Source organism: Schistocerca nitens, chromosome 3 (assembly GCF_023898315.1).
Source record: "Schistocerca nitens isolate TAMUIC-IGC-003100 chromosome 3, iqSchNite1.1, whole genome shotgun sequence".
In the NCBI taxonomy this organism is placed as follows: Eukaryota; Metazoa; Arthropoda; class Insecta; order Orthoptera; family Acrididae; genus Schistocerca; species Schistocerca nitens.
This window is the reverse complement of record NC_064616.1, coordinates 723,584,934-723,608,343: the sequence shown is the minus strand read 5'-3', so window position 1 is coordinate 723,608,343 and position 23,410 is coordinate 723,584,934. Positions and strand designations below refer to the sequence as shown.

Sequence of the window (23,410 nt, the reverse complement as noted above, 5' to 3'; positions counted from 1 at the left end):
TGCATAGATATAATCTGTTGGTATAATCTGTTATCATCTTATAAAACAAGAAATGTTTATAGAAGATCCTGGGTGGAATTCACATAATAGATTTCCTGTATAGTTGAGATGCTTTCCTTAACTTTTGGATGATGTCTTCATTCAAAGCTAACTATTGCAGAAAACGCACTGCATACCTCAACTCTATGGTATATCATTACCTTTTCTCTTTTCTTTATTTGTAAAAAAACAAATTAAATGGTTATGCACGTATTGGCCATCTCCAGTATGTTTTGCCTCTGAATACTGCTCACTTTACATTTTGCATTTCATCCCTTTTTGTGAAGGGCGCACAATTTTTCAAAAAGAGAAAAAGACTACGTATAATATGACCGCCCGGTTAGCCGTGCAGTCTAATGCATTGCTTTCTGGGCGGGAAGGTGTGCCAATCTCCGGCATGAATCTGCCCGGCAGATTAGTGTTGGGGTCGGGTATGGCGGCCAGTCTGTGGATGGTTTTTAAGGCGGTTTTCCATCTGCCTCAGTAAATGCGGGCTGGTTCCCCTTATTCCGCCTCAGTTACACTATGTTGGCGATTGCTGGGCAAACACTTTCTCCACGTACGTGTACACCATAATTACTCTACCATGCAAACATTGGGGTTACACTCGTCTGGTGTGAGACGTTTCCGGGTGGGTCCACTGGGGGCTGAACTGCACAACCCTGGATTCGGTGTGGGGCGGCGTTGGGGTGAGCGGAATGCTGTAGCGTGTTGTTGGGTTGTGAACCACTGAGGGCTATGGCGGGGATGAAGCCTCTCCGTTGTTTCTAGGTCCCCAGTTCCATACAATACAAAACTGACTCAATATTAGTCACCTACATCTGGAATCTGAATATTGGATATCATAGTCAAGTGAATACATAATTCTTTAATGCTTCACATCAAGTGCCTCCAACTTCATAGCATGTGGTATAATTTGAAATGCACAGTGAACATACAGGTAATCAGTGTATTTCAGGTTGTCTGTCCATATATATGATTACTAGTGTGTCAGTCCTACATGGAAGTACAGTGTGTTTTGAGATTCTTGCATAGAATGTGCTGCATTCTATGTGGAAGATTGCTGTACTTGATACACTTATGACTTCTGAATTTATATCAGCCATAGGTCATTGTGTCACAGCAGGACACATAGCAAGAATTCGTGGGAATTTTTACCCTGGCGTAGTTTTTATCTCTTCTACATTAGGACATGGAATGAACGTTTGGACAAGCTTGGGCATAATTTGTAGTGTCTTGGTTGTGCCACCATTGCCTCGGTTGCCTGGTCTCATTATTTCTCGTAATTTTTGTAAAATGTGTCTCTCATAATTCCCATTGTATATTCTCCAACTGATGTTATACATTTGAAAATGATGATGTAGTCCGTTGAAACCGGAAATGTAACCACATTTTTTAAAGAAAATATTTTATGTACTGTGACTACGGCTTCACTGTTGTAGTGTCAAATAAACATGTAAGGTTGACAATTATGTCAGAATATAGATATACAATTACTTACTTCAGCATGATAATGTGTGAATGATACTTATTTGTGGTTTATAATTTTACTTTGTTGTTTGCATCATTAAATTTGACTTTTTTTCCATTTCAGAAATTGGTTACTGGTAATAAGGATGTTTTAGTATCTCTACGAACTAATTTTGACAAGCCAGACATAATGAAAGAACAGTTCAAGAAATTGCAGCGTAAGTTGTTGTCCTTGATACTATCTCGAAAAAGACCCATTGTTGCATTTATGTTTGACATGTTTCTTCCAATGAAAGCTTTGCCTGTAACTGTGTCAAAAGAAACCTGCTTGCACCTTCTTATATTTCAGAAGTCGTACTAACAATTCAAAAATGTTTACTGTCAAATTTCAGCATACAATTCTTGCACTCGTTAGCACTAACATAGTGTGAGTACTAAAAAAAATATGTTGATACTCATCATTCTTTTTTTCTGTATGTGTATTGAAGTAAAATAAACCGTGGATCCTTAACTAATTTTTCTGCAAGTATATCTGACAATTTTCAAGTAGATGAGCATTTGATTGAATGATAGTATTCTGCTACAATGGCACTGGATGGATTGAAATGTACCACACATATTTCTGTTTATTATTCTTAATACCCACAGAACAAAAAAAATGTAATGATAAAGTTTTGGGAGTATTGCCTCGCTTGGCTTTTGGTAAGATTGCTAAATATCAGAGGAACAAAGTCAAGTTGGTGAATCTAATTCAAAGCATTTGTCTCAAAAGTATGTAACCCTCAATTAAATCAATTTCATGATAAGGTGAAGTAGTCATGCATAGACTTAAAAAGGAATCGGCACATCAGTGAAAGGCAAGACAGCACAGTCATGATAGTACCACAGTACATCATCAAATGAAATGTGCTTTTGAATTTTATCACAGAGTAGTTAACATGAAAGGCCTAAAATCTGCAGCAGCTGAAATAAAAATGCTTGATAGGGGGTTTGAAATTTAATGTGGATTCTGTGTTGGCATGTAGTACAATTAATAACTTGATAGCCAAAAGTAAAGAAGCTTTGGATCAGGGACCACCTCCAGTATTCATTTCAAACAAAATCATAAGTAAAATAGCTAGCATAATCTAAAAACAAATGAAATGGGAAAAGGAGCCATGGAATGTCAGATCTGAATTACATATAACATGAAATTAATAAGAAATTGGAAATATGGATTGCCATAGCAGTTAGAATGAATCATAAAGAATTTCTTCATTTTAACATTTGGGTATTTGTAGGATCAGCTATGGAATGTGAGAGAAGTGCTATGTAAGCCATACAGGCCCAACCATTAATGACACATTTAAGCAACACATGCGTTTACAAGTAATAGTAATGTTTTGTCTTTTGGCATACAGATATGGTAAGTAGGGCATGAGGCCCCAAACATTGACAGTAGATTTCAGATCCTTCATAAACTGAATAAGGGAATGTTCAGACACTCTCTAGGAGATTAAAATGTGCAATATTTTTTACAGACTACTGGTATCCTAAACAAACTGAATTCCAAAACTGAAAATTCCTCTAGAATGTTGATGGAATACTACATGTCATGTTGCATTTCTTGTGTTTCATTTGTTAACATCAGAGAGTGCAGTAAATGTTTCTGCTCCTTCACATTGATGTTGTATTCTCATAGTTTGCTTCTATGTGTCGTACCATATAGTTCTGCTTCTACATGCCATACCATATACTTTGGATCTGTGCTCTCTGTTTGATTCCATGTGTTACCCTTTGCCATGCCTTGCCTGATTTAAATATTATTAGGTTTATATTTATTTTTTGCTTGTTGGCTTTTGATTTACATTTTGAGATGATTGTTAAGGATGTATCAACATCATGTTGCCTGTTGTGAGACTGTCTGTCTTTGTATGCTTTCCCTGCTTTCTGATTTAGGGCACCATGTAATCAGGTTTTGGGATTCTGTGCATACACCTAATAGTGGCCAGCTCAGTTTAGTACATAGTCCCATCATTTACCTTTTTGTTGTGTTATTTTTTACTGTTTTATATTAATATTTTCTCTTTGTTCGGATATTGTCATTGCTGCATTTGTTAAGAAGAATAAAGAGAAATGTGTGTGGACACTAGTGTGTATGTTGTTGTTATATACTGGTTTTACTGTAACTTTTATCCCATTTTGAATATTACATCTATGATAATGTACAAATGAAAGGTACTCGATTTTTGTGAGGCCACAGGTTCCTATCTTTTTATCCAGTAATCCTTTCATTGCTGCTGCTATTGAGAAGCTGATATACTGTATAAATAAAATTGCTACAAAAATTTTACAGCATGTAATTATTATTGTTACAGTTCATAATTATTATACTGTCGGTTGTTTCTTTGTTAAGTGACCTCCGTATGAACCATCCACAAAGTAAAAAGGTATACAGAACTTTGTTTCTCTTCCTGTTATTCATATACTGCTGTTTGTTGTTTGCATAGGTTTATGAAGATTACTGCAACGTTATTTGAACTACACATAAAGTGTATCTCATTATTGAGGCTTATCATGAGCAATTGGCCACAAGGTGTCAGAGTACATAGTCCAGAATACTCATACACTCCTGTGTGGTATGTTACATCAACGTTGTTTGAGGGAAGCTTGGTGTCATGTCTTTAATTGTGAAGTCCAGTAATCTGATAAATTGTTTTATTACATGATTTCTCCTTTACTGTATGCTGACAACTTTTAATTGTATTTGACTTGTGTTTAACCCTCGCAATACCAAGAAGGGAGTACTTTATGCCCACCTTTTGAAAATATTATAATTTAGTCAGTTATTTTATATTTCAAAATTTTTTATAAAAAAAGTATTTTATTTAATAAATGCTTCTATCATATTCCATAAATGTTTTAAATGTTTCAGTTAAACTTAAGCCAAAAATGTAAGTCGTAGCTGTGAAGTCACTTTCCACAGTGAATGCCGTATCCAATATTTGCAGGTTCAGGACCTTCCTGACATATCAGTGTCTCTTTAAAAAGTAAGTTGTAAGTAAAAGTCAACAAAAGATAATGTAATTTGCAGTTTTTAAATTTTTTGTAGTGAACATAAAGCACTCCCAGCTTGGTAGTACAGATGTAGATGTTGATAAGAGTGTTCTAAAAGATATTTTTAGGTTCTGGATCCTCCTTACACATAAGTACCTCTTTGTCCATGGTATGCAGTTCCTTACATACTGTTCAATATCCTGTCTCCTTGTTCTCCACTAGTATTGTTCAGTGATTCTGTGGTCAGTTATTCTTCAACCTCCGTGACTCGCAAACACATGATGGCGCATTTCCTTAAACACTTCGCTCCTCAGAGCTGCGAGTACCACAGTGCGTGACTTTAACTTCATCATCCTTTACAATAGTGCGTGGTGCATAGCGAACTGTGACTACGTCCTAAATAATTGGCAGTCTTCATCAGTGGTCTGCACTATTTGCTTCTCTGAAAGGCTTCTACCAACCACTGCCACTTAATGCACCGATGTTGCTGTGTTTGCCACTGTGGTTGTGTACTACCTCCTAATCGAGTTTGGTTAATTTTAGTGCCCAATAATTTAATCTGCTCAAAGGATCTTTCAGTCCTAATAACAACTTTAATGCCACATGGTCTGTTATATTTTTAATTTACTAATGGACAATTGACAATGAAAATGGGTATATGACACTCAACATTTCCTTCTCTGTGGTTGAGTAATTCCGCTTGTCTTTGTTTAACTGCCTCAGTGTGTATGCCATTTGTGTTCCTTGTCATTCACATCCTGACTTAGAATGCATCCTATCACTAGGTTGCTTGCATTACAGGACAGGATAAACCATTTCTCGTAATTTGGAAATATTTACACTGGACTGGTTGTTTGTGCCTCTTTCAGTTTCTCAATTGTGTTATGGCAGTCGGTTGTTCGCCGAAATTTACGCCATTTTTTTAACAAATGCGTTAACAGCCTAGCAATTTCAGCAAATCATTCGACAGATTTTCTGTAATAAATACTTTGGTCTAAAAATGAACGGAGTTGTTTCACAGTTTGCAGTGGTAATAAATCATTGACAGCATGTATCAATCTTTGGTAGGTTTTCATACCATCTTGGCTAATCACATGGCCATTCATTTTTGTCGATGCAGAGTGACATTGTTCAATATTTAATGTTACGTGAGCCAAACACAACCTTTTAAATACCTCCCCCAGCTCTTGTGGCTATACATCCAAATCTTTAGAAAATAATGTAATGTTGTCTAAATAGACCATACATTGGTATGGTTTTAACTCTCTTAGTACTGAATCTAATAACCCCTGAAACATGGTTGATGCATTCTTCAGCCCAGATGGCATCCCTTGATACGTGGCCGGCCGCGGTGGTCTCGCGGTTCTAGGCGCGCAGTCCGGAACTGTGCGACTGCTACGGTCGCAGGTTCGAATCCTGCCTCGGGCATGGATGTGTGTGATGTCCTTAGGTTAGTTAGGTTTAAGTAGTTCTAAGTTCTAGGGGACTGATGACCACTGCAGTTGAGTCCCATAGTGCTCAGAGCCATTTGAACCTTGATACGTGTAGTGTCTCCAAGGAACAGTAAATGTTGGCTTCGGCTGGTCTTCGGAAATTAATTCCAACTGATGATACCCACTCTTTAAACCCATCATGGAGAAATAATTACATTGACCCAGGTTGTCCATTGTTTCCATTATATTTGGTGTAGAATATGCATCTGTCACTGTTTTCAATAATCCTATCAGCCAACTGCTAATGATGAATTCCTCCATTAACGGATGTAAGTGCCAAGGTATTCTGTACGCTTTTTAATAGAAAGGAGGCTTATTCCCCACTGTGTCATGGGTGTCGCTGGTACTGGTCCACTAGGATTGAACAAATCTGCAAATCTCTTTTCCTTTTCAATGCTGTACTTATTTGCGTAATGCAGATGCTTTGATGGTTTGCATGTGGCAAAGGTCTCCACTCACCCTATCTAAATTGCCGTCATCATTTAGAATGTCCGAATCAGGAATCGTTAATCCTTTTGACAGATCCACTTCATCAGAGCCAAACTGGAACCACATATTCTCCATTTACTTCCTGCATGCATGCCATGCTCCTGCATATAAAATGATGTGACATATCCAGTTGTGTTCCAACAACTCAGTAATACACAAAACTTCATCAGTAGGTCAACACCCATACTTTCCCATACCTTCTAGTACTCTGGTAATGTGAACTGAGCGTTAATGATTGCGCATTCAGTTTACTTGGCTCCACCATCATGATTGGCAAACCTTCTGACAATGCATCATTTGCAGCAGTCATTCGAAGCTGGAATAATGTCCCACTGGGTTCGATAGCGCGCTGCGATAGATCAGTCTTTGCATGATGCGTACTCAGGAAATCCAGCCCAGAATTGCACAGTACCCCTCACCAATAAGGGGCAATACTTTGGTATATTCCTTAAAATTCTTTGTTACAATACAGAAACTTAACAGTGCTGACCCCAATGATGCCACATCATTCCACATAAATCTATATTGCGGAGAATAAATCTGTTCCCACCAAAGAGGTGTAGACTACTTACCAACACATGAGCCTCTGTGTCCAATAAAAGCTTATATTCTGTTCTGTTTACCATGCCAACCACATAACACTCTGCCTCTGCATACGCCTTAGTTGCATTGCGCTCTATTGGGAGTACCATCTTTCTGTGAGGAATTCCCGTTGTCATTTAATGGACTCTTACTATGATGTCACTCTCTTTGCTTTTTATTCTGACAATCCTGCACGCAGTGTCCTACCATCCCACATGCATGGCATTGCGCTACAATCCTGCTCTGCAGTCAGTGGCATTGTTTCCGAATGTAGCCTACACCTCCACACCTGTAACATTTCTGACAGAAAAACACTCTGGTTATCACGTACCTGTGTTGCTATGTCTACTTCCTCTAGTTGTGTAGCACTCTTAGTGACAGCAGCCGAATCCTTTGGATTCTTCATCCATACTGTTCTTGCCAAATTGGGTGGGAGCTCCCTCAAAAACATGTGCTTTGCTTCTTGTTGGATAATTTTATCCATCTCCTCACCCTGTATTAATTTACACATCTGCACATAGTTTCTGAGAATGTTTCCATTGAATCATTTCGTTTCTGAGACATACCATTGAGCTGCTGCCTAAAGAACCTGGAATGGTTCTTCTTGAGGTAGTGCTGAAAGAATCCACTCTTGCATTGTTCAAATGTATGTGCCCTATTCAAATCCTCATGATACATTGCATATGTGTTTTTTCACCCAAAAATCATAACTGGGCCATGTGCAAACATATTTTGTTTGACCAACCACCCAGACTTGAGCAACTTCCATGTTGTTGATAAATTCTGACTCATTCTGTTGTTTTATCCAAAGAAGGGGTCACTAGATTAGCTGCAGTTGAATCCACAGAAAGACAAGTACACAGAATGGAGCTTTTGCCTCTACTGTCCAAGCTAGTTCACCCTCTTTATGCACATCATCAGCTGTTAAAGTATTGACTTACTTTGGTAAAACAGCATTAATTTCCTTCAGCCTTCTTCCTCTATCACCAAGTAGTCAATCGCTTCCTGCACCATCACTCTTGTTTGAAACCCTGGCATTTGTGCAAATTCTATCTGCCAAAACCACAACACACCGAGCAAGGTGACACAGTGGTTAGCACACTGGACTCGCATTCGGGAGGACGACAGTTCAATCCCGTGTCCGGCCATCCTGATTTAGGTTTTCCGTGATTTCCCTAAATCTCTCCAGGCAAATGCCGGGATGGTTCCTTTGAAAGGGCACGGCCGACTTCCTTCCCCATCCTTCCCTAATCCGATGAGACTGATGACCTCGCTGTTTGGTCTCTTCCCCCAAACAGCCAACCAACCAAAACCTCAACACACTTAAAGTGTACCACAAATTGACCAAATGAGGACAGCTACTACTAACACCCAGGCATAAGAACAAAATAGATATTAATTCTTATGACAGATCATTGCCCATTTGGATTCTGAACATATTTGCCTCATCTCGATAACGTTGGCAAATTCTACGTGTAGCTGTTCCTGACTGCATCTAAGGTAGTTCAGTTCTCGCTAGATTACAGTGTTGGCATCTCACTGGCTGTAAATAGTATTCTCTGTAGTTTTCCTTAACTGCGACAAATTCACAGGTCCCTCAGGTTTCACAAACTGTACCTTCATGTTTCTATGCACATCAATTCTATCCAACATGACCATATGCAAAACAAAATAAAAAGACCACAAAAATAAAAACCTCACTCAAAAAACTCATACCATCGAAAATACATGTTGAGGTTGGAGATGTGGTCCTGGATCAAGCTACAGATGTCAGTAGTAGTGTCTGACACCAAACGTAGAGGCCGAGGTTGGTTGGCCACTACAGTGGATGGTGGAACTGGAGTGGCAGAGGTCAGGAAGCCATTAGTTCACTACCCTCAGTGGGGTAGCAGAGGGGCAGCAAGTGCATGTCTTGTTGTCACCTGACATTTTGCCATGAAAACAGGATTCTTAAAACATTCATTTATTGCTCATCAAACTACAACAGTTGTGATGATTCTCGGAGAAGCCAATGCCTCCAGACCATAAGCTGTATACAGTTGACGAGAAGGTGCTGTGGTCAGTGAGCAGCTTGTTGTTGGTGGCTGCCCACAGCATCCCTCGGCCAGTGAAGTGATGGTGGCGCAACTCGACCAGGGTGGTGATTCCACCAGCAGATGGCAGCCACAGTGATGGCCACACAGATTAGAGGCAGCTTGTGGCTCATAGCATGGTGCACTGGAGCCCAGAGAATCATGCCGTTGTCCCAGCATGGTGGTAGCAGCTCTCAGCAACAATATCTGTCCAAGCAAATGGCAGTGGACAGGAAGGCATTTGCCGGCACAGGCGATGGCAGCTGTACATGGCCTGGGCTCAAATTGTAGACCACCAGGGTAGGAAACTGGCAAATGCTGAAGTCGGCTCACAGATGACCCACTGGTTAGAGGGCGCTAGATCAGCAGCATCGGGATGAGCACAAACAGCAGGAATGGAGGTAGCAGCCGCAGAATTCAGCAGTGGTGCCTAGTTGAATGGCTCTGAGCACTATGGGACTTAACTTCTGTGGTCATCAGTCCCCTAGAACTTAGAACTACTTAAACCTAACTAACCTAAGGACATCACACACATCCATGCCCGAGGCAGGATTCGAACCTGCGACCGTAGCAGTCGTGCGGTTCCGGACTGAGCGCCTTAACCGCGAGACCACCGCGGCCGGCGGTGCCTAGTTGATCTGTGGAGACTCGTAAACCAGCGTAGGTTCGAACTTGGAGCTGGTGACTGACAGACTGCATACTTCTGTCTAGAAATGAGTAGCATTTATACGGGCTTGGCCCATCCTTATTTTGCCAAGGCATCAGTTCCAATCACGTAAGCAACAACAGAACTGTGGCTTGAATGTGAAGCCATCAGATCACCCATGCCCCAGGGACTCTTCCTCTTTGCTACGTCAATGATATTACAACTCTGGTCCATCTGCTGGCTATGTTGTGACTACTTGATACTGTGGTGGCAGTACTTGTATCAGAACTTCATGCCTGGTGTAAGCGTCTGGCTGGCCCCGGTCTGACCCACTTCTAGAGGCAGTAGCATTACTTATTGCTGCATCTATTTTATTCAGTCATGCCAAGTAAGTCAGTTGCTGTGCAATATTACATTGTTTCACTATTTCATACACTGATTACTTTTCAATGGCTGATAAATTCATCTTGTCCAATTTCCTATGGTATCATCTCCTACAGGCCAAATGGTTTTACTGTGAGGTACCTGGCACCTTGAACTACATCACAAATTTATACCGGTCTCTGATCCTCATCACTTACTTTACGTGCTCCCCTTGTGACAAAAATTGTTGCATAAATGAAATTTATTTTTAAAAGAAGCTAAAATAACTGTGTTATCATGTACGAGTGAGGCAGCATAGTTTCCTAAAGACAAACTACACTACATTTTAATGAAGAACTAAACCATAAGAATTAAAATAATCATTGGTTTATTTTGATGAAATAGTGACGTATATATAAATGTTATACTGTGAATAAATGTTGGTAAAGTGATGATGTCCATGGGAGTGTCGGCAAACAAAAGTGCTTAAGCTATTGACAGAGCTACATTTGTAATAATACTGAAGTGTTTGCTGCAATTACATCCTGTCTCTGTTTCTCAAGCATAAACATGCATGATGATACTACCTTGTCTAAATGAATTATTTTCCTTTTGTGATAAACTTATTCATCTCTTGCTATATAGACAAGATCCTGCCCATCAGTATAGAAATATAAAATGTTATGCTGGTAGTAAAGTCATAAAAAACTGATTGAAATGCTTAAAATTCACAAATTATTTAAAAAAAATGAAAACTGCTATTACTTTCCTCTATAACTAGTGCTTTTCAAAGAAAGAATGAAGCTTAGTGTTTAACATCCCATCAACAATGAGGTCATCATAGACGGAGCACAAGCTTGCATTAGGGAAGGATGGAGAAGGCAATGGGCCATGCGGGAGAAGCTAGGTTCACCTATATAACACTTCTCCATGACGTAACTATGACGTGTACATGCCCAGTTTCAACCGATGCGAGTGTCAATTGGCTTTCTAGGTCATATCCAGTTGTGAGGTGTTGGAGAAGCCATATTGGATTTCATCACGTAGTTGTATCTCGTATTTAATAGGTTTTAAATTGTGACATATATCCTATGAATCAATACTGCTTCAAATATTAACGCTATTTTGAAAATGCAACATTATTGGTATGATTTCTTATAATTAAATGTGAGGTAAAAACATATCAGTGGTAAAAAATCAGAAACACAGTTTGTAATTCTGGTAGTCTACAATGGTGTAGTGGGTAGAGATACCAAGGCAGTGTACACAATGTAGAATCAGTGGTGGTTGAATCCTATTTGTGCTAAAAAGTTTTTTTCACTTTTCTGAAAGATTGTGGGACCTCCTGATTAATTTAAGAAAATTATGTTTTGTGATATTCGATGTTTTGTGCATATAAGAGTGCGCTCTCCCAGGAGTGCGTTGTCATTGTCAGCAATTTACAAATTAAGCATGAAACACGCAAATGCTGGGAAATATTCAAAACATATTGATCATCCAGAAAACAAACTACGTACTATTCAGAATAAAAAGCATAGAAAAGACTGATAAATTTGAGGAAGAGTTAAAAGGTAACTTAGTCTCTCCCTTCTTTAAAATGTAAAAGAAAATTTACAAGCTAGTTATTTTAGGAGACTTCTTTTCCAGACTATAATATCCGGTGTGCTAACCACTGTGCCACCTTGCTCAGTGTTACTTTTCAAATCTGAGGCCAAAAACCTGTAAAATGGAAGTTCTGCTATTGATTTAATAGATTCATTGTCATTCAAAACGTGAAAACTCTTTGCTATCCTGTTACATACTGTAAATTTAAATAACTTCTCTTAAATTTTGGTACCAATAAACATAAAATCTTTGTGGCTGTAAATCTCATCTTTGGTTTCTTGTATTGTAATATTGTGAAAAAAATTTTAAAAAATCTCTAATAACTAATAATTAAAACTAATTAGTACAGTTACTTTCAATGTAAGCTGCTTATGTAAAAAACTAAAAAAAGAATATTACTTCTTTTTTTCTAGATGTTGACAATGTGTTGCAAAGGATGACAATTGTGGGGGTGATTTTGAGTTTTCGGCAGTTAGCACAATCAGCCTTAGTCGATGTTCTAGAAGAAAGAATACCATTCCTTTTGAGCTCCATACTTGATTTTTATAACCATCTTCCTAGTGGAGACTCAATGGTTAGTGTTGCTGTTGTTCAGGTAATGTCAAGTGTTTTGGGTAAAACAAATCTGTTACTAGTATTTCTTCTATTTATGTAGTAACAAGTAAGTGCTTAAACTGAAATATTCTTTTTTAAAAAGAAAATAGTATTATTTATTATAATGGATTGAGATTCTCACAATTGTGTAGAAATATAAAAACAAGAAAAAATTATAGTGGCACAAAGTGAAAGTTGCTCTGTGCACCACGTTAGACTGTCTCATGATCCAGCATACGTCACAGAAAGCAATTTGTACTTCGTATATTTTAGATGAACACTTTCCTTCAAGAGAAATGTGTAAATTACCTTAAAACTGGCTGCCAGATTGGAGACGGATTTAGATCTGGAACTAATTAAAGAAAAATAAATTGCTCATTTGGCAAAATTATCATGGATTTCAGCATATTTTCACATTGTTATCTAAAATTAATAAATCTGTAGTAATGCCCAAGCAAATGGTTCCCAAAATAATTTTACTCGAGGAAACATTTTTTCATCCTCATCTCTGATAAAACTGTGATCAACAAATAAATTGTATTGTGTAGAAAGTTCAGGATTTTAAGTTGTTTGAATAATGTTAAATATTAAGTACAATTCCCAAGACAGAGAGACGAGGCAGACAAATTGTGTGTGACCACTCAATTTGCTGGCTGATGAGGTGCCACACTAGTCAGGCTAGCTATGTCTTTAAAAGGTCTTGCACTTCATCATCGTCATCATCACCATTGTGGTATCGATAGCTACGGTGCCATAGCGTAGGTGCAAGTTCTTAAGTTGGCACTACGACACACTGACGACAGCGCCCTCTAGCCAGTGCTGTTTAGCTCTACGAGCGCTGCTGCAGATTGAACGCATTTGATTCCAAGGAGACGACCTAGCAACGTTGTTTCTATTTCACAGTCGGTGAACCACTACTTGTATGCAAAGTTAAGTAAAGGTGATTTTAGTTTCACACTGCAGTGCCAAGAGCTCTACCTCACCTGCTCCTCCTTGCTTCCTACCTGCTTCCTACCTTCGGCCTACCTTTGTTTTCAGGAGCAGACCCACGTGCCGCCTTCCAGGCGGTATACAGAAATAATAATAATAATAATAATAATAATCTTCTTCTTCTTCTTCATATTGCACATAAGGCATTTTCCTGTCCGGACTTCTCACTGTTTCCCATCACCTTTTCTCTTATCTTTGTAAATATCTTTTTGCAGCTGGTTGACAGCAACAGGAAGTTTTTGGAAGACTAACATCTTCCATTCCTATCAAATGTTGAAAGCATGCAAAGTTGTTTATTTTATTTGCTTGTGAGAATAACTACTCATGATGTGGAATGCATTGAAATATACAGAACACAGCATCTGCATTTACACTCTACAAGCCATTATTAAGTGTACAGCTGTGGATATTTGGAACCGATATGTTTTTGAACCCCTTCCTATTCTGCCTGTAAATGCTGTGTATGAAAAAGATAACCTATACGCGCATGAGCCCTGTTCTATTACTGAGGTCCTTCTCCAGCATTTTCAGTGTACTGTCAGTAAAGATAAAGATCAACTTTTTCAGCCAGGCACCTGTGTTGTATGGATGTAAACTTCTTTGCGGGTACATGTGTCATAATATTGTCAGTCCAGTCCCCACTTGACCTTCAGAATAGTTTTTGTGTATGATCTTTAAAACTAAATGGGTGTTTTGTTCATATGGATAAACTGAAATACTGTACTATGGTTTATCACTAATAAAGATTCATTGAAAGCTGGTGATGGTTTACATGTAGGCTGCTTCTTAATTTTTAGCATGTAAGCAGTTGACAACTCAGTTTTAAAGTAGCTCTACTTCTCTTTGAAGATGATCCACACCAAGGAAATCACAAGACTACAACAAAAGATGAAAATATTAAGAAAATGCACCATATTGTATTACATTCCTAAGTGCAAAGAATTTTGTATCTGAGAAGTGTTTAATCGCTATTGTTTTTACAGCCATATATAGGTATTTTGCAGACCTTCTGAAATCACAATCCAGGGATGAAATCTATTCACTTTGACAAAGCGCATTGATGTAAAATAGGCCACTTTAAAAACTAAGAACATTTTAAGAATAATCATTACCAGGTTGAGAAATTTTCTCCTTGTTTGTGTAGGTTATATTTTTAGTCATGCACTCCTTGACCTTCAGTTGCAGAGCAACATCTCCATGAGATACATCATTCCTCTAAGGTAGTTACACTATTGTGTGTCATTAGTTTGAGATTCCCAGATATTGAGCTCAAGTTTTATCTCGTAAAAGTGTAACTCAGTTTCTAGTTATGTTATTAGCACTTCCTGCAAATGATTTCCAGATATTTGAGTATTTTTAATTCATAAGCAACAGTACAAATTCCTACCATTCACATCCAAAACAAAAATTCAGATACAAAGTGGGGCAACCATGACTTTCTTGAAATTATGAGATTTAAATTTCTGCTAGAATAAACTGAATGAAGTACTCAAAGATACAGTGATTAAAAGCAAATAATTTTCACCTTACGTGGTCACATTTTTGCAATTATTCGGTGTGGAAATGCGTGACACATCTGACTACTTCTGTGTCAGGGAAGACAGTAGTCCAAATTCTGTTTTAGTTCTTATTTGGTCATTGACAGTTTCGTGAAATGGTTCATTATTATTATGCATGGTTCCTTATGCAAGTATTATTAAAAATTATTTTGTTAGCCTGTTTCCTGCCTTGATACTTGTCGAATGTATATTGTTTAGTGACACTGTTGTGAAACCTGCAACAAGCAGCTCATGACATATCTCACATGATATCTAGTGTATCTCACATGATATCTAGTGACAAAGCAGGTGTATAGAGGGACTTACTAGCAGTTTCTGTACATATCACTGACTGCTGTCTTTGGTAATGGAGGCATTTTGTCTGGGTTACGAAATGGATAACCCCTGGGCTGTGGACCTAAGGGTGCAGTATTTCTTAAACATCAAATTTATTTGCATGATTCTGATGCAAAAGTGTGTCATAAGTAGATTAGTGTCATTAAAGTCAACAACCATTTTGAAGAGTGGAGAGCTCCACTTACCATTGATGCCTGTTGTTAACAGTATTATTTATGGTGGGGTTTGAGAGCTCACCGATATTCTACAGTGTATCAGCGAAATATCGTAATGGAGCAGGAGACAATCATGCCTACTACACTATTTCAGCAAATAGTGCTGCATACTTTGTTCTGAAAACTCAGTATAAAGACACAAATGTATTTGCAGTACTGAAACTGAATTGCTGGTTATTAACAACTGGTAGCATTTTCTGATGAGTTTTATTTTCTACTTCATAGGACAGATGGACTTTGATCACATCCAGGGAGAAAGATTGGACAATAATCACTTTGCAACCATGGTGGAAAAACATAATTATGAGGATGCGGTATTATAGACTAAAGAAAATTTCCATACCATTCATCTACAAAGAGGGCACGCTCGCTCGATTTGGGTACAAATTTGTCCACAGATTTTATGTTCACCCATAGTTTATATGTTACTTGGGAAGAGTACTGTCTTTCAGTTAAATTAATTTTCTCTCTTTTATTCTAGGTACTTCATTTGTCCTAGATACAATCACAAGCCCTTTGATATTCACCTGTAGTTAACATCCCTTGGTTGGGTAATATCTTTCAGTTAGATAATCTTTTCTATCTCTTATTCTTGATACTTTATTTGTCCTAAATGCAGTCACAAGGGTATATGACATAACAAATAACTAGACAATAAAGAGTAATAAACAAATATTCAACCCTGAGAGAGAGAGAGAGAGAGAGAGAGAGAGAGAGAGAGAGAGAGAGAAAGTATTCTGCTTACCATAAAAAATAATAGCCAGTGAAGTGTAATAAAGTCCCAGTCCCAGTGCCAAATTTGGATTTCAACTTCAGTAGCCATTCCAGGGTTTGTGGATCACTGTTGAGGGAAAATACCACAACCTTGAGAGTAACTGACAAGTTAATCATTTATTGTTGCCAGTCCAGTATTAAAAAATTGATCAGCTCTGTGCTGGGTGCTAGTTCCTGGGGGTATCGCTGCTTGGTGACTCCGTAGTTGAGTAGTTGCCCACACTGGAAGGAGCAGATATCCATAGTCCCTAGTGACCCATCAGAATTGCTGTCAAGCCACAACACTAGATATCTGCCATACTGCAGGGCTAAAAGTTTCTGTAAGTTGCTGGAAGAACATGTTCAAAACTAGAGTGCTTCCATGGTGGCCAAATTCTATAGATCTTAATCCAGTTGAACATCTTTGAAATGAACTTGATCATTGTGTTCACTGTGTGTATCCTCCCTTCAGTATCTGTGGCAACAACTGTAGACAACATGGCTTCAAATGTCTGTGGATACTCTTCAGTACCTGAATGTCATTTCCAGTAAATCTTGATGATGGTAGTTACTGCTGATACTAGCACATTATGGCTATGGTGGTGATGAAGATTATGGTTATGATGATGGTGATTGTGATATGACTTGATGCTGTGTGTGGAACACACTTTAACACCACCACAGCACTTGTTCCATGTTCACAAACAACTTGTGACATTACTTTTCCATGCACAAGGAATCATGTTGTAGCTTTTGCATGTCAGCATTCATCCTTTCAGTACAAATATCAAGTGAATAAATGAAAATTGTGGACATTAATATTATGATGTGCCAGCTTTTTACAAGAATTTTTGATGATTTCACATGTTTAATATTGGTTATTTCTTCTCCAGTATTTTAACGACTGAGAACTGTACTGCTCACATTACAAAGAGTGAAAGGAGTTGTTCAGGACGAAGACCTTAAGAGGTCACTTAAAACATTAAAGTTGTCTCTCAAACATTTAATTTTTATTGATAGATTATGAATTAGTTTTATGGCTGTGTATTTCACACATCTTTAGGCCTAAGCTAGGTCCAGTACAAGCTAGTGCAGATCTTTTCTTTGTTTGAGTGTTGTGTGTGTGGATATCACAATTATTGCATTGCATTACATTACATTAGATGATCATATTCTTGAGACCTCTCTGGGAGGAGTCTCTCGGATGTGAAAAGAAGTTTAAGACTTACATTTTATGTAAACAGAATACAATGGAATCGCTTAAAGTTGTGGAACATTGTAATATGAAAGTGATAAGGAGAACTATTGAACTGGAAAGGTTGTGTGCATTTATGTCCAAAGGTAGTACAGGATGTTTCAGAAAGATTTGTCAAATTTCAGAAGTCTGTATCTTCCACATTAATGAAAATAAGGCCTTGCTTATGAATACAATATTCTTATTTTCAATCAAACCATATGGTTATGCAAGGATGTATCTTCCATATGCATGCACATACAACCTTCAGATACTTTTTACAATAATGTGTGTTTTGGATCAAAGTTTTCATTTGTCTTTTACAAAAGTTCAATGTGCACTACACCAGATGCATGATAAACATCTAGACAACAGTCAAATTCCTCTCATACTTTTACAAGCACAGCTGGAGTTACTGCATTCACTGCTGTTGCATTGTGGTTAACCAAAAGTTGTTGGAAGGGTAGGCACATAGACAGTCTTTCACAAACCACCACAAAAAGAATCACATACAATAAAATCAGATGACGATGCAGACCAGTGGTACACTGCACATGCCATGTGCTCCTTATGGCTGATCCATTGCTGAGGGGGCTTGTATCTAAGAAATGCTCTTACATGCAGGGGCCAATGCAGTGGTGCTCCATCCCACTGAATAATACTTTTTTTTTTTTTTTTTTTTTTTTTTTTTTTTTTTTTTTTTTTACAGTTGTGAAAAATGCCAGCTCTCCAACATATCCACGTATGTGATTCTAGTCAGAGAGCGAGTGAGTGAATGATCTACAGGGGTTGGACAAAAATATGGAAACACTGTGAGAAAAGCATGCTTGAACATAAATGCAAATGCTAGCCAATCCTGCAGGCTGCACTGTTGTATTTGACTAGAAATTGCATTTATGCAGTGTCCTCAATACATTGCAAGTGTCAGTTGCATTCATAACAGCTGTATTGAGCTAAGGACTTCGAAAACGGGTAGATTATTGGTGTTTGTATGGTAGGTGCTTCCATAACAGAAGTAGTTGAAGTGTTTGGTGGTTTGAGAGTCACCATATTGAAGGTTAATACCACATAAAAGGAAAATGGAAAAACATCATCCGCTAAGTCACTATGCGGCTTAAAATGTGTGTTGTGAGATAGTGATGGACAGGCATTGAAGAAAATTGTGATGAAAAATAAGAGGACAATAGCTGCAAAAGTCACTGCAGATCTGAATTTCGCTCTTGCAAACCATATCGGCACTATAACAACACAGAGGGAGCTCCTTAAGGTGGGAACTGGAGGGCTAGCTGGAATTCCAAAACCACAAGTCAGTGATGCAACTGCCCATAACAGGAAATTGGTGCTGAAGCCATAGCATATAGACTGTGGACTAATGGAAGAAAGTCATTTGTTCGGATTAGTCTTGTTTCACATAGTTTCCAATTTCTGGCCAAGTTTACAAAGGTGAGACATGGCAGGGGTTTGGCGACGATGATTTGGGATGCCATATTGCAGTATTTCCTGGGACTCTGCAAGGTCACATTACTGCCAAGGATTATCTGAGCATTTCAGTTGTTTGGGTCCATCGCATAGTACAGTGTTTGTTCCCCAATGCTGATGCAGTGTTTCAATACAACAGGGCCTCTGTTCAAACATCTCACATCATCCAGGAATGGTTTTCTGAGCACAAGGATGTATTGTCATGTCTCCCCTGGTCACCAAAGTAACCAGATCTCAATATTATTGAACCTTTGTAGTCTACTTTGGAGAGAAGGGTGCACGATCGCTATTCAACTCCATCATTGTCACCTGAATTTGCCACTGTTTTGCGGGAAGAATGGTATAAGATTCCTTTGAAAATCATTCAGGACCTGTAATTATCCATTTATAGATGACTGACAGCTGTTCTCAATGCGTACAGTTTTCCTACACTGTTTTAGGCATAGTAATGTGTTGTGTTTGTGGTGTTTCCATATTTTTTGTAGCTGCGTCTGGGAGACCCCTACCTGCAATCACATAAACTGGCTACTTATGGATGGCACCAAGATAAACTTCTGGTTTTGATGTCGAACTTAAAATCCACCCCAAGTTTCTATCTTTAGTCACATAGTAGATATAGTCTTGTGAAATTGGACAAATCTTTTTGAAACTCCCTGTAATATGTTGTTATGTATAATCAATGACAGAAACATCCTGTTCTATGTTGCTATCATTGAATTTTATTGGTACTTAATTTTTCTGTGTTAGTCATGGAAGAACACTTTTTTGTCTATAAGTTTGTGTTTTTAAGTTATTAAAGTGACAGGGAGCATGTGATCACTGATTTTCAAACCACACTGCATACACTGTAGTCCTGAATGGTGATGTGGAGGTGAGAGCTTATCAAGTGACTGGTAGTGTATTCCCAAGGACTTTCACAAATGCGTGAAATGCCTCAGATTTGAAATTTTCAGTAGCATTCATACCATGTGTTGCTATTGCAAATAATAAAGGCAGTACCATGTTGAAGAATTACACTGGCACGTAGCAAAATGTGCAGGCATGACAAATGTGCCCAGGCCCCAAGGAGATTACCATCTCAAGAAACCAGCAGTATATTCCTCTCTGGTTGTGATAAGAGGACGTAGTTCTTGCTATGTAAGAATTGCTCACGGCAGTAACCTCCGTCACTGGCTTTCTCTGTACCTACTCCCCTTGTGGCTCAAAACCTCATGCAAGTCTTCTTACTAGACATCTCTTTGGCAGCTTCTGTATCTGACATGTCAGATGTGTAACTCTGTTGTCTAAGATGACTGTGATGGCACATTGTGGTGTTATGTTTGTGTGGTGATGGATGTGTTTGGATTGAAAGGGAGGGAGATGAACAACATATGGCCCTGCAGAATGTGAAGTGAGAAAAAGTGAATGGAAAAATGACTTATCACATAAAAAAACATTATTGTAATTATAATCACCTAATTAACATGCTTTTGTTGCACTTTGTGTGCAACTTTCATTGACAGGCATGTGTTAGGTGTGGATGACACAGAGGCTGTCTGCTGATATAAGCTTCTAAATGCTAACATGTTTCAGTACTGTTGTATTTGCTGGTTAACTGTTTCTCTGTTAGCTACATACTCAGTTTGATTCCATTGTTGTGGTATATTTGAGAGTTTTGTGAACGCATCATCATTTCCCCATGATAACACCCATCTTCATCATTTCCCCATGATATGATCTATTCTGTATCAGATACTGATATATCATTCTTTTGAGTAGTGAGTCAGCTTGATGATTTATTGTGAAAGCTACAGAACCATATGTACGATTCTACAGCTTGACAAGGCAGTCCATAACTCTGTAGTCACTCACTGTGCTCTTACTCAAACTGGACCATAAGAATTAGATATGGATATTTCTCCTGTCTAGAAATGAAATCTTTTTTATTTAATAAACATCCCAAATTACTACAGAGCATTTCAGAGGTTAATGGATCACACTCTCTGTTAAAGAGTAATCTAATGCAGCTGTTTCTAATATACATCAGTGATTAAAATTGTATGAATTTTTTGTTGTTAGATTGGAGACATTCATTGCTCATCACTAATAAAGATATGCAATTTGTGTTTTCAGGCTGTTAGTGAAATGGCATCTGCAGCAGGATTGAGTTGCAAGGTTGATCCCACTCTTGTAGCTGCCCTTCGAAATCAGAAGAATGGTTTGTGTTTACATTTAAATAAGTTTAATAACCTTTTGTTTGTAAAAATGATGTTTATGCCGGGATGTGTCCATAGAAGTTCAATTTAAGGTTTTATTACATAGCTGAAACTGTTGAAACATTGTTTACTTATGATTTGCAGCAGCACGCTTTTTGGCAGCATTCATCTAACATATACCTCCAAACTTTTTTCCTCGTTGTTGATTAAACAGTAAAATAGCATAATTGATTTTTTGACAGATCGGAATGTGATATAGCATTACCACTATAGCAGCTAGGGGCTGGAAGTAATGCTCCCTATGGTCATGTAATTCAATAAAGTACAGATGCCCCCTGGACATGTTAGATGTCAAGTATCTTAGAGAGGGGTGGGGGAAGGGGGGGCATTACTGGGTTGAGTTTGGTGAATCTAGGTTTCACAGTGTGGGTCAGAGCCACCAATTCTCTGTTACTGTGAGCTCTGTACAGGCTACAGGAACCATCATGCAGACAGTGAAACAGTGTGTGTAACAGGAATCAGGGATCTTGGTTTACCTGTGTAGATAATGATAATAGTAGAAATCTCTATACTAAAGCCTCAGACTGAATGAGGTGGATGGCTGTTGTGGCAAAATAATTATTTGTGACCATCCCTTGTGACCCTTGTCACACTCACATGTCATAATATATTCAGTCGTAACTGGCTTGGTCAGATAATATAGGTGTCTCTGGATTGGCCTTTATTTCCCTACTTGCTAATAGGGACAAAATGGTTCTCACTTCACAAATCCTTATTCCTCTCAGCAAGAGAGCACCTTTCTTGGAAACAATAACACTCACTCAGCAAAGAGAGCATCAGCTCAAAAAAACAGCTTAATGTTGACAGGACCATTGAATATTTTTCGGAATTTATTTTTCATCATCAAAAGAGAGGAAGGATCGTTTGAAAAGGTGTTACCATTGTATTTAAATAAAGACCTGAAGTGTATTATCGGAAATCTGAAATCTATCTAACATTTTAACAGTGGAACGCTTTCAATGGAAACTCTTAGTTTTCATCAAGTGTAGTGTCTTAAATAAGTTGCACTCTTTCAGAAATATAATGAAGTGTTACCTCTTGAAGGAATTTTATTAGTATAGATGCAAAATAAATAAAAATGTTGGAAAATAAGGAAGGGAAAGGTCTCAAGAACATTATGAAGATAATGAATAATGAACTGGAGAAGACAGCAAGTATTCCTGTTGACTATTAATGCTCCATCATTACATGAACACATAACAGCAGGGGCTCTTCTTTAAGATACATCACCAACCCGATATGCTATTTCAAGTAGTTTCTAGTAAATTTAGGCTAGGCAGAGAAGCTATATATACCTCAAATTTCCCTCAGTGACTTCATTGTTTGAGTTTGTGGCCAGATAAGCATTTTAAAAAATTGAATGGCATTACCAAGACCTTAGCAGTTGAAACCAGCACAAATATTTGTAATTACCAGGTTTACACACAGTGGTGGTCTTTCTGCTAAGTCATTTGTTTACTGATGTCACTAACACAAAGGTTGCTGGAAAATTTATGCTAAGGGCCACAAATTCAACTCTTCAGGCAGATTGAGAACTATCCAACAATTTGTTCCCATAAATGAAATCACTACTGCCTCCTTTGAAGGAAAAATATGCGAAAGAAAAGAGAACTGCTGAAAGGAAGATTTCAAAATCCTCATTCCACATTTCAGTCTTTCTGAGTGACAGTTTAGAGGATGGTGCATAAAATGTGACATGTAAATTGTATTCATGCAAAGAAGGAAAGAGAAACTAGGGACTTTTAATAATGCAGTTTATTGACACACATAGCACCATTACTGGTTTCATACTGATAGATTCACCTACAATGGTTGTGACATTTGGATTACATTTGTTGTTTACATTAGTTGTCAGTTGTTTTTCGCCCCCATATGGTGAATCGCAATCTGGATATAAGTACCAGAAAGAAAGAGCAATGCCTTAAAAAAAAAAAGTGTGTTGTGTGTGTGTGTGTGTGTGTGTGTGTGTGTGTGTGTGTGTGAGAGAGAGAGAGAGAGAGAGAGAGAGAGAGAGAGAGAAATCCACAGGCTGGAGCCCAACAATGTGATCCACCATACTAATTATTAAGTTGACATTGTCTGAGAATCACACATAACTTTGGTGCATGATATACTGTCCTACTATCAAGAACAGCAAGAAAAGATTGTGGCAACAGTTTCTGAACTTAGTCAAGTATTCCAAACAATCAGCACAGGTATG

General features: G+C 38.2%; 1 protein-coding gene across 4 annotated transcripts in view; it reads left to right on the top strand.

Annotated features, from left to right (window-relative positions):
• The window catches only part of LOC126248690 (membrane-associated protein Hem), a 188,283-nt gene that overhangs the window by 152,538 nt on the left and 12,335 nt on the right, over positions 1-23,410 (top strand). For 2 of the 4 annotated variants that reach the window (XM_049949972.1, XM_049949971.1), the window contains exons 18-20: positions 1,634-1,727; positions 12,209-12,369; positions 21,068-21,152. In XM_049949972.1, coding sequence (XP_049805929.1) covers positions 1,634-1,727; positions 12,209-12,369; positions 21,068-21,152 — 340 coding nt within the window. Of the gene's footprint in view, positions 1-1,633; positions 1,728-12,208; positions 12,391-21,067; positions 21,153-23,410 lie in introns of all 4 variants that reach the window. The other 2 variants (XM_049949970.1, XM_049949969.1) reach the window with 1 other exon arrangement.